Source organism: Dendrobates tinctorius, unplaced genomic scaffold (genome assembly GCF_039654945.1).
Source record: "Dendrobates tinctorius isolate UK_male_01 unplaced genomic scaffold, ASM3965494v1 ptg000115l, whole genome shotgun sequence".
Taxonomy (NCBI): domain Eukaryota; kingdom Metazoa; phylum Chordata; class Amphibia; order Anura; family Dendrobatidae; genus Dendrobates; species Dendrobates tinctorius.
The window spans coordinates 14296262-14309000 of record NW_027361783.1 but is presented as its reverse complement, the minus strand read 5'-3'; the positions used below and the strand labels follow the sequence as shown (position 1 = coordinate 14309000).

At 43.4% G+C, this 12739-nt stretch overlaps 1 protein-coding gene across 3 annotated transcripts in view; it reads right to left on the bottom strand.

The window, feature by feature from the left end:
- RTTN (rotatin) overlaps positions 1-12739 on the bottom strand; it is a 328322-nt gene that overhangs the window by 179453 nt on the left and 136130 nt on the right. For all 3 annotated transcript variants that reach the window (XR_012234901.1, XM_073590015.1, XM_073590014.1), the window contains exon 25: positions 4987-5178. Coding sequence is in view for 2 of the 3 variants with exons in the window: in XM_073590015.1 (XP_073446116.1) it covers positions 4987-5178 (192 nt within the window). In the remaining variant the exon portion in view is untranslated. The remainder of the gene's footprint in view (positions 1-4986; positions 5179-12739) is intronic.

Below are 12739 nucleotides of genomic sequence, written 5' to 3'. Positions count from 1 at the left end.
ACCGGATGTGACCAGAATACACAAGACCATCATGTCTTCTGTCAGTTCCGAAGGACCCGTCTCCTGGCCTCCGTTTGACCAACAGCCACTTGGTCGGAAGGGGGTAGCCGTCGGACCCTAGAGGAGCTCCTGTGCTAGACAGCAGACATGGCCACGGCAACCACGGGTAGTGCCTGCTTCCGACCAAGTCGCCGATTCAGACTGACTAACCTGGAGCTTTAACAGCCCAGTTGTGGAGGAACCCTTCAATCAGGCCTTAACTGGGAGCCCTACCTCTCGTGGGACAGCCCCATCCTCAACTACATGCTCCCCCTCCGCAGCTATCTGCCCCCTTTCTGTCCCTTACAAGACTATTTCACAGGACAACTAGTTCCAGCATGTCAGCTGGCTACACTCTAGGGAATTATTACAGTTTGCTTGATTCCCCCCTCCTGCTGAGGGGAGAGAAAACAGTACAACACCCACCCCCACATCTCCATCAGCAGGTTTGTTATTGACATTAAAAAACAACAGGGCAGGACATTTTGTTGTTGACTGAAGGATCAGGCCTTGGGGATTGAGTGGCCACATACTGGGACTCTAGCCAATCCAAGTCCGTCTAAGGCAAAACACTTGTGGCAACATTCAAGGTAAACCCCCACCTCCCGCACTCCCCCTCCTGGTGCCCAAGTCCAAATACACGATGGTGACGGGCAGCGCCTCCAATCCCAGAGACGGCAAGGGTTTTCCAGGGCACCAAATCCTGAGGGGACACCAGCTCAAGCCACACAAGAGTCATCTCAGCACCGGTAATCCCAAGGCCATCGCCTGGCCTAGGGTGACGGGCTGATGTTGTCAAGGGACCACTCAACAACCCCACACAAAATAGTGGACGGTATCTGGGATGGTGATTAACCCTTCTGGCGCAGGGGACACATTGCTTTGAAGAGTCCCAGCTGTCTGCAGAGATGACATAGTCGGAGTTCCTCCAACGATGTGGAGAAGGAAGCAAGAGCAGGTGCCCCCCATGGGCTTTGAGGCAGGGACAGGAGGCACAGTGTCTTACTCTCCTGCCGGCAGGTTTCTCGATCTCTGGAGTCCCGTTGTTGGAGTACTCGTCAGCAAGTGTCGCTGTTGCAGATGCCCGCTTTGAGTTCCGGTCACAGAGATACTACTGGAGGTCCTCAGGTCCTCACGGCAGTTCCAAAAAAAAAAAACTGCTCAGTCGATGAGCTCCTTCAGTTTCTGGATGGTGGTAAGCTCCAATCCCATTGTTCATTAGTCGACTGCTCTCAATACAGCCTGCATGTGATCAGGCCAGCTGTCTGCAGGACCCCGCGGCACACTCCAGAGCTTCTTCAGATATGTCTCAGGGGGCAAGTTGTACTGCTGGACCAGACCCGGCTTGATGTCCTCATAGTTCAGGGTGGTCTCGCTGGATAGGTACCCAAAGATTTCCAGGGCCTTACCCCTTAGGCGAGGGTTTAAGAACCAGACCCATTGGTCCTCATGCAGATGGTACTGATGGCAAGTTTTTTTTCAAATGCCAGCAAGAAAGTGTCCAGGTCCCCTCCTTTGACCAGCAAGGGAAGTCCTCCGCCCGTAGCTTTGAGACCCGGATGTCCGGGGACTCATGACTGGCTAGGGTCTGCAGCTGGAGCTTGAGTTGGACCTGAAGAATTTGATGCTGGTGCTCACGCTCTAGCAGACATTCTGCAGCTTTCTCGCAACTTTCTGCTGCTTCTTCTGCCTCGCAATGTTCTGCTGCTATGAGGGTCTTGTAGGAGGCCTTGTCTCCTTCCTTGAGTCTGGTCAGGGCTGCTTGCAGATGTGTATCAGAGACTGCCTGGCTGGGGGGACAGACAGGTGTTGAGCGGCCCACTGTTGGAGTGCCCGCCGGCGACTGGCTCCTTGGGGAGCCTGGGCTGTACTCCCCCTCTGATTGAACAACATAGTCTTCCAGCTACTCTCCACCATCCGTAGCATTGGCCATCTCCCTGGCTCTGCCCCAGGTGCCACTGGCCATCCTAGCAATCTTTGGACACTGACAAAGCGCTGCAAGCTGATGCACCCTCACATCTTATGGTATTTACACTCAGACTGTCTAGTGCTGGCCTGATCTTAAGACCACAGAGGCAAAAGCTACGGATGGTAGTATTTAATGTGTGAGTGCATGGGTCCCACACACACACACTATTATCTCTATCTCACCACACTGCCACCACTTGTGAAGGATGACACCGGCGAGATTGCACAGAATCCCACCGCTGCCACCACATGTCACGAATCCGCACATTGCAACCCCGCCTGACATCACTATTACGTCAGATGGATCACGTAATGCAGTCTCCCCACTTTCATCAATGTGACGTTCCTCACCACCTGGTAAGATGCAAGTTCAACTTGGTAGTTTTACACAAACTACCCCTGTTGACACAGGCCCAGGGAGACATGGGCAGTGAGAGGTTGTGGCCCATGCAGTCACTGACATGGCACCACACTCGCTCACAACCCTGATAGGCTGAGAGCACCTTTCACTACCATCAGTGAAACCGAGAACTGCCTGCCCGGTGGGACTGTCACCAGTACCTAGGTTAGATGTAAGCCCGGTCTGTTAAGAGGACTGTATCGTGTATCGGGACAGAAACCAGCCCCGGTAGCATGGAAAGTTAAATCGAGAAACAAATGTGTGAATTAGTGGATCGGGATAAAAGAGGAGACCAAGGTTAAATGATATATTTAATTGCTTTAAGGGCTCATTAGAAAATACACTATATACACGATGGTTACAAATCACCACCGCCCGAGCTGTCGCCTCATCACCACCAGAGCTGATGCACCCCCGACCTTCTGTCTCTTCCCCACTATCACGTAAAATGTAAGTCCGCAAGGACAGGGTCCTCTCTCCTCTGCATCAGTCTGTCATTGTAAATTTGTTTACTGTTAACGATACCTATAATTTTGTATGTAACCCCCTTCTCATGTACAGCACCATGGAATTAATGGTGCTATATAAATAAATAATAATAATGGTCATATATGAAAATACAGTTAGTGGTAGGACAAAAGGTATAAGCAGAATTTATGTCAATTATCGGGTTGATGTTCGACCGTGTGTGTGCTGGACCACAAGGGCATGGGTTGCCAGCTGTCTCCTTGGTCCCTTCTCAGCATAAACCTCGACATGGCCCTCACTTTCAAACTGGCCAGGAAGCATACCAGAGAGTGACCACATGACCTTACTCTAGCCTTTATCCCCTTGGGGTCACTCCCCTCCTGCTCTCTGTGCCGAAACTAAATACCTTCACCTTGCTTCTGCAGCTAAAAACTCCAAAGCCTAAGATGGGTCATAATTGCTTAATAGACGGTCCTAGGAAGGCAGTTTCTGCTCCATCCGATCCAGCAAAGCCTCCGTTACGTGTTAAGCTGTTTTATGTATCTCCATAAACTCCTTATGGAATTATGTTTCTAGATTATTCTTTGGCAGCTCCAGCATGACTATATTGCAAGCAGGCTTTGTTCTACTCTGAGCTGGCTCAAAGTGTGAGATCTGTCACTCACAGCCTTTGAGGCTAGACCCCCATACTGAGCCACATGTTCTCACACAGCTGCACCCTGAAGGTTTTTTTTTTAATCCCATACCACATGGTATATCTTCAACATTCTTCACAACTCCCCCCTTTATAGGGCGTAGCATTTTCCAAGTGTTCCCCCCTACATGACAGCCGACAAACTCCACTCGTTAGGATAATCTACAAGATTCTTCACAGAGTCTACAAAAAAACGCAGAAGAACGTGCTAGCAGATATAATTGGCATCACTTCTATCCTTGTAAAACACAGATTTAACACGTACATGAATCACAGACATTTTTTTGTAAATTACCATACACATCTCTGGACAATCTTTTGACCGGTTGTCAAAACGTTTTAAAGGGAATCTGTCAGTAGGATCAACCCTCCTACGCAGTTTATATGAGTATGTAGGTCATAGGAAGTTGAATAAAGTCATACCTTGATATCGGAGATCAGATGCCTTACGCCAGAGAAATCCACATTTTCCCTATATGTAAATGAGCTGCTCAGGACACTGATACGCAAGAAAATCTGCCTCCAGAGATTATTTTAAATTAAATGGGGTGTTACCAATGTGAGACATGTAATGACTGAGCTTCCTGTCTCACACTGGTAACTCCCTCTTTCATTCATAAGCAGCACTGGAGGCAGATTGTCAGGCAAATCGATGTCCGGACCCTTAGCCTGGAACAGATCATTTACATACAAGAAAAAAAAATGGATTTCTCCAAAATAAGACATCGGATTGCAGATTTCAAGGTATCGTATTATTCTACTTTCTATGACCTACATACTCATATATACTGCTTAGAAGGGTTGATCACACTGACAGATTTACTTGAACATTACTGAAACTAAAATCTATAGTGATAAAAAAAACACTAGAATGGATACAAATGCCAAAGTAGAGCATGTTACAAGTTACTAAATGCATGAAACAATCAAAAAGCCACAAAAGTATAATAGTCAATAGAGTGATATTGAAATGGTTACTCCTAACTTTCCATCTGTCTGTAATGTACAGCAGACTAGGGTATGAAGGCAAGGAAGGATGAAATAAGCATCCCCTGTGAATGTGGAGTTACAGCAGTCGCACAGAAAATTGATAGCATTTCGTGCACTGATCCACATAGAAAATCTCAGCTGATCTCAGTGTCTAGCAATTACCAGTAAGTCAAGGATGGCTCAGCAGAATGACCTTCATCTCTATGGTCATTTAAGGTTATTTTAGAGCTTTCAGTACATAAGTACTTGCTATCTAGTGAAATTGTATTATGTACACTTAACCTTTAAGTGACAATGCAAAAATAATAAAAAAAAAAAAAAAAAAAATCAAATGTGATCAACACACTAAAAAATTAAAATATGGGTAAATAAAGTAAAATATTCTGAAATTAATACAAATAAAATACTTCTTTATGCAGAGCCTTACTTTTTGTTTTCAACTGGTTCTTTTTCTTGATTTTTCAAAAAGTTATCCATTCCTTGGTTCCATGACAAATTCCATGCTATACGCAGCATATCCGCCACTGGTTTCATGGTTATCCACTCTGAGCACACCGGAGAGGCCACTGTGTATGGACTTACAGCATGATGGGTACTCACGGAAATGGGAAGATGAAATCTGAAATATAGAAATAGTAGAGAAAGCCCATGTGAGCAGTAAAGAGTGAATATCTTGAGTAACTTTTATTCATGTTCACACCGAGTCTTTGAGGAGCATTTTGGATTGGTTCTGCTCAAAACTACTCCTCAAATTCAGCTTTAAAACTTTTGGAAAATTCCTCCTATTCATTTCTATAGCGAATATACTTTTCATATTGGCAAATATACGGTAGATCTTTTTTTCTTCTTTAGACACAGATACCACATGTGTATTTTAATTTTATTATATTTATTTTTAATAGGGAAAAGTGGAGTGATTTGAATTTTTTTATATACATTTTTAAAAACTTGATTTGTCTCTTAGGCTACTTTCACACTTGCTTTTTTTTGCAGTGCGTTTTCCCCGCAAAAAACGCATGGAAAAAACGCATACAAACGCATACAAATGCTGCGTTTTTTTCAAGCATTTTTATGAGCATGCATGAAAAAAACGCAGCGTTTTTATGCGTTTGTATGCGTTTTTACCGCGTTTGCGGTTTTTTCCAACATTAGTTGGCCCCTCACACTAACCCAAACCATGACTTTACTAACCTTAACCCTAGCCCTAACCCTGACCCTAACCAAACCATACTAACCCTAACCCTTAACCAAACCCTACCCAAACCCTAACCCTAAACCCTAACTAACCCTAAACCCTAACCCTTAACCAAACCATACTAACCCTAACCCCCCTTAACTAACCCTAACTATAACTCAAACCCCTAAATTCCATTGCCTAACTAATGGTCAACAAAAAAACGCATGCGCAAAAAAACGCATACATGAGCATGGCAATGCGCACCCATAGACTTATAATGGGTGTCTTGCTGTAAAAAAATGCATTGCGCGCATGCGTATTTTTGAGGCAAGTCGGACGCCCAAAAAATGCAACAGGATGCATTTTGTGCGCCCGAGCGCACACCACAAAAAAACGCATGCGCGGAAAAACGCATACAAACGCATGTGTATGTGCACATAAGCGCATCCCATGCAAAATATAGGAAAAAAAAGCATGCGTTTTTTAGCGCTAAAATCCAGTGCAAAAAAACGCAAGTGTGAAACCAGCCTTACCACTGCATGACTTGTACCTGTGATCATCTGATCATTTGTACTGTATACAGCAATATCACAGTATTACTGCATATAGTAAATATCACGGTCTCCATTGAAGACTAGGTCACAGGCTGTGTTTCAAGGGAATTAGGTAATGACAGGCACAGAGTTCTTAACAGACCTCTGGATGTAACCCATCGGCGCCCCACGATCACATCATGGTAGCGCCGATGGGCACATAGAATGATGTGCCTCCATGCCAGCACGGTATTAATACCACTGTCAGAGTTTGACATCAACGATTAACTGGTTACCAGTTGCAGGAGGATCTGTGATCCACCCGCAGCTGCTAAAGCAAGCCAAGGCTTTGACTCACAGCCATTATCTGCCCTGTATGGGGCACGCTCCATACACAGCTACCAATTTGAGCCATAAATCTATGGCGGATGTTGGCAAAGTGTTAACATTTTTTTGTAGGCCCAATATTTTTGAAGTCACCATGAAAAAAATAAAGTTAATTTATTAAGAATGCTCCAGGATACCTTGCAGATTTCACAGAGGTGTAAATAGTACAAGAAAGATACATATAGCTGAATACGCCAACATGATATGTAGCTGAGTAAATCAATGTCGGTTCAGCTTCCAGAAATATTTAAGGCAACATATATAAAAATAAGACCTCAAGTCATCCTGATCCCTGGCTTCCTTTTCATGTGAAGTTTGTCCAAAGGTGGAGACAGTGATGCCAGCGCTGATCTGGCATTGGCGTCACATCGCCGAAACACAGCAAGGGAACGCGAGTGATGACATCGCTGGAACATTGCCAGCACAGGAGGGGAGTATAGGCTTTATTATGTTATCAGGGCATAACATTTAGTTTAAGAAGGAGTTGTCCTAGAAGTGGACAACCCCTTCAATATTTAAAAAAATAGCATTCATTTTCTCATATCATAGAATCATAGAATCGTAGAGTTGGAAGGGACCTCCTGGGCCATCTGGTCCAACCCCCTGCTCAAAGCAGGATTCGCTAAATCATCCCAGTTAGATGTCTGTCCAGCCTCTGTTTGAAGACTTCCATTGAAGGAGAACTCACCACTTCTCGTGGCAGCCTGTTCCACTCATTGATCACTCTAACTGTCAAAAAGTTTTTTCTAATATCTAATCTGTGTCTCCTCCCATTCAGCTTCATCCCATTGCTTCTAGTCTTTCCTTGTGCAAGTGAGAATAAAGTTGATCCTTCTACAATGTGACAGCCCTTTAGATATTTGTAGACAGCTAATAAGTCTCCTCTCAGTCTTCTCTTTTGCAAACTAAACATTCCCAAATCCTGCAACCTTTCCTCATAAGACAGGGTTTGCAGACCGGTCACCATTCTGGTCGCTCTTTTCTGAACTTGCTCCAGTTTGTTGATGTCTTTTTTAAAATGTGGTGCCCAAAATTGGACACAATATTCCAGATGAGGTCTGACCAAAGAGGAGTAGAGGGAAATTACTTCACGTGATCTAGACTGTATGCTTCTGTTAATACATCCTAGAATTGCATTTGCCTTTTTTGCTGCTGCATCACACTGTTGACTCATATTCAGTCTGTGATCTATTAGTATACCCAAGTCTTTTTCACATGTGCTGTCACTTAGCCCTATTCCTCCCATTCTATATATGCTTTTTTCATTTTTATTGCCCAGATGTAGTACTTTGCATTTCTCCCTGTTAAAAACCATTCTGTTAGTTGCTGCCCACTTCTCCAGTTTATTTAAATCTTTTTGAATCCTCTCTCTCTCTTCTCTAGTATTAGCTATCCCTCCTAGCTTTGTGTCATCAGCAAATTTAATCAGTTTACCCTCAATTCCTTCATCTAAATCATTGATAAAGATGTTGAACAATACAGGGCCCAGGACAGAGCCCTGTGGTACCCCACTTGAGACATTCTTCCAACTGGATGTGCAGCCATTTACGACCACTCTTTGGGTCCGATCACTAAGCCAGTTATGAATCCACCTAACAGTTGCCTTGTCCATTCCATACTTAGTCATTTTTTCAATAAGGATTGTATGAGAGACTTTGTCAAATGCTTTGCTGAAGTCAAGATATACTATATCTACAGCATTTCCTTGATCCACCCAATCAGTAATACCATCATAGAAGGAAATTAAATTAGTCTGACATGACTTATTAGTTACAAACCCATGCTGACTCTGTTTAATCACTTCATTCTTATCCAGGTATTGACATACATGTTGTTTAATAATTTGTTCAAAGATCTTTCCTGGTATAGAAGTCAGACTCACCGGCCTATAGTTGCCTGGGTCCACCTTCTTCCCCTTTTTGAAGATAGGAACAACATTTGCTCTTCTCCAGTCTTCTGGCACTTCTCCTGTTCTCCAAGAATTTTCAAAGATTATGGAGAGGGGTTCAAAAATTTCTTCTGCTATCTCCTTCAGTACTCTGGGGTGTAATTCATCTGGACCTGGAGACTTGAATACATTTAGGTTAGCTAAGTGTTTCCTCACTATCTTTCTGTTTATAGATATCCTGGATTCTTCTATTCCCTTAATAGGACAGTGAATAACAGTTGATGTTACATTTCCTTTCTGAGAGAAAACAGATGCAAAATAGGAATTTAAAAGTTCAGCCTTCTCAACATCCTGTCTTACCATTTCATCATTTTCATCCTGTAAAAATCCTATAGCATCTTTGACTTTTCTTTTACTTTTGACATATCCCCAAAATCCTTTATTATTGCTTTTGACATCTCTTGCAAGCCTCAATTCATTTTCAGCTTTAGATAATCTGATTTGTGCCTTGCAGGTTCTGCAGACAGCATTATATTCTTCTTTAGATATGCCTCCTTCTTTCCATTTTATAAACATTTTTTGCTTCCTTTTTAGCATGTGCTTAAGTTCTGTGTTCATCCATCCTGGTTTCCTTAAATGCTTCCTATTCTTCCCTCTTTTCGGAATTGTTAACAACTGTGCTTTGAGAATTTCATTTTTCAAGATTTCCCATCCTTCCTGGCCATTTTTGTCTTTAAGGATATACAGCCATTGGATCCCTCCAATTCTCTTTCTGAATCCCTTAAAATCTGCCTTTCTGAAATCTAACCTTGACGTCTGAGTCTTCACAGGTCTTCCGCCTCTAGTTATCCAAAATTCTAAAATAGCATGGTCGCTACCTCCTAGGGTCCCAGCCACTTTTACCTCCTCAACCATTTCCTCCCTGTTTATAAGGATTAGATCCAAGGTAGCAGTTCCCCTTGTTTTCTCCTTTACCTTTTGGAAGATAAAGTTGTCAGCAAGAGAGGATAAGAATTTCCTTGACCTGTTAGTTTTGCCTGAGAGAGATTCCCAACAAATGTCTGGATAGTTGAAATCTCCCATGACAACTATGTCATATTTTTTGGAGAACTTGGCCATTTGATGCATAAAGAGTTCATCCATATCTTCAGCTTGCACAGGCGGCCTGTAGTAAATGCCTACAATGGTGTCCTTTCCATAGTTCTGTCCTTGTATTCTTACCCAAACAGTTTCCACAGAACTCCCAGTCTCTGAAGCTTCAATCTCTGTGCAGATATACGCGTTTCTAACATACAATGCGACACCCCCTCCTTGTTTATCAAGTCTGTTTCTTGCAAATAAGTTGTATCCTTCTAGTCTTGTATTCCAATCATGTGTATTGTCCCACCAAGTTTCAGTGATTCCAATGACATCATATTTCTTTTCCTGTGTTAGTAGTTCCAATTCTCCTTGTTTGTTGCCCATGCTTTGTGCATTAGTATAGAAACATTTTAGTTTGTGATTGGTTTCTCTTTCTCCAATATTTTTTTTAATTAGATTCTTTCGTCTTTGTTCTTCCTTTCCACTTCTAATAGCAGAGTTCTCAGTAGCATTTGTCAGGTGTATGGCTTTTTCTGGTCTTTTGCATCCCTTCCCATGTTGTTCTAGTTTAAAGCTCTCCTTACAAGTGTAGCAAGGCGACTTCCAAATACCTGCTTTCCAGTCTTCGTAAGGTGCACCCCAACTCTAGCAAGTAGTCCATCGTATAAGTAGTTCACTCCTTGATCCAGAAATCCAAATCGTTGCTGACGGCACCATCGACGTAGCCAGTTGTTCACCTGCAGAATCTTATTCCACCTCCTTGTTCCATGGCCATCCACTGGGAGGATGGAAGAGAAGACCACCTGCGCTCCCAGTTCTTTCACTTTCTTGCCTAAGTCTTCAAAGTCTCTGCAGATGGTTTCCAGGTCGTTTCGTGCGGTGTCATTTGTCCCCACATGTAGTAGCAGGAATGGGTAGTCATCTGTAGGTCTGAAGAGTCCTGATATCCTGTCAGACACATCATTAATTTTTGCACCTGGAAGACAGCACATTTCTCTTGAAGTTATATCCGGTCTGCAGATAGCGGCCTCTGTTCCTCTCAACAGGGAATCCCCCATGACCACCACTCTCCGTTTCTTCTTCACAACATTTTTCTTTCTCCATCCAGGAGGACTCTGAAGGCGTACAAGGTTGCTGTTTGTTGGCAAAGTCTTATCCTGATGTATTTCTTCATCGTTTTCCTGCGTGAGAGCCTGGTTCTGGTTTCTGAGCAGTATGGGTGCTGACTGCCTCCTGATCCTCCTGCTTCTCTGGGTCACATGTCTCCATTCCTCTGTTTCTTCAGGTGCACTTCGAATTTCTTCTCTTTCTGTAACATGAAGAGATAATTCTGCTCTGTCCAAGAACTCTTCACCTTCCTTAATGATCTTCAACGTAGCTAACCTCTCTTCGAGATTTTGCAACTTTTCCTCCAACAGGGTCACAAGCTTGCATTTGTGGCATGTGAAGTTTGGCTTTTCCACTGGTAAATCTGTGAACATGTAGCAAGAAATGCAGCTCACCAAATGGCTCCTGGCCTCTTCCATCTTGAGATTTCTTAAAAAGATGAAAGATGAGCCAAAATTCGCGCGCCGACAGGCGCGCAGTTTCTCCGATTTCCTCTTTTCAGCTGCAACGGCCAAAACCCAGTGATCGTTGAGCTCGCGGAGACTCTTCACTTATCCCAGAAGGCACTGGGAATATGCAAATGATCTCCTCAAGACTCTTCCCCTGGTTTCTCCGATTTCCTCTTTTCAGCTGCAAAGGCCAAAACCCAGTGATCGTTGAGCTCGCGGAGACTCTTCACTTATCCCAGAAGGCACTGGGAATATGCAAATGATCTCCTCAAGACTCTTCCCCTGGTTTCTCCGATTTCCTCTTTTCAGCTGCAACGGCCAAAACCCAGTGATCGTTGAGCTCGCGGAAACTCTTCACTTATCCCAGAAGGCACTGGGAATATGCAAATGATCTCCTCAAGACTCTTCCCCTGGTTTCTCCGATTTCCTCTTTTCAGCTGCAACGGCCAAAACCCAGTGATCGTTGAGCTCGCGGAGACTCTTCACTTATCCCAGAAGGCACTGGGAATATGCAAATGATCTCCTCAAGACTCTTCCCCTGGTTTCTCCGATTTCCTCTTTTCAGCTGCAACGGCCAAAACCCAGTGATCGTTGAGCTCGCGGAGACTCTTCACTTATCCCAGAAGGCACTGGGAATATGCAAATGATCTCCTCAAGACTCTTCCCCTGGTTTCTCCGATTTCCTCTTTTCAGCTGCAACGGCCAAAACCCAGTGATCGTTGAGCTCGCGGAGACTCTTCACTTATCCCAGAAGGCACTGGGAATATGCAAATGATCTCCTCAAGACTCTTCCCCTGGTATCATAATCTGTATTGAAACAAAAAACTTACAAATCTTGCAATTTTTACAATGGTATTGGGACTATTCTAGACTTAAGGCCCCTTTACATCGATATCGCTGTGTGTAAAACCCCCTTTAAGCTTCCCATTCTTCTAGGAAATTCCCCTCACATTAGCATCAATAGTGTGACTCAGACCCTCTCGCTTTTGTACTGACACCTTTGTTCTGGGAGGATGACCAGGGTCAGCTGTAACATCGCCTATTATTAATGGTGGATGCTGCGTTATCAGCTTTGTGAAGAGGTGATACTAGCCATTGTAATCCTGCCTGTTATGATGAGACTACAGAAAACTCTACCTGAAAGAATGGAAGTTAAAGCCCAAAATGGCACCATTGGCCAATGTGAATTTTTTTTGTTTTTTTTATTTTAATTTAAAATTTCTTTTTAAGACTTTAGGTCTTTTTTATTATTTTATAAAGAGGACCATTTACCAAATTTTTCATGTTGAACTCAACACATGATGTAACAGTAGATGTAGAATGGAATTTAAAAAAAAAACAAAAAAAACAGCAAACACATTTTATTTTAATTTTGCCTCTCCGTTTCAGATTTATTGGCAATCCAAGAATTTGGCACCTAATGGGTTAACTTTGTGTTGCTTCACTGAAAGTTAGTACTACTACTGAAAGTGTGTATTACTTCTCCCTGTATGAGTTGCCCAATCATAGGCATTCAGCAAGACAGTAGAAGAACACCACGCCCTCACATTAACATAGGT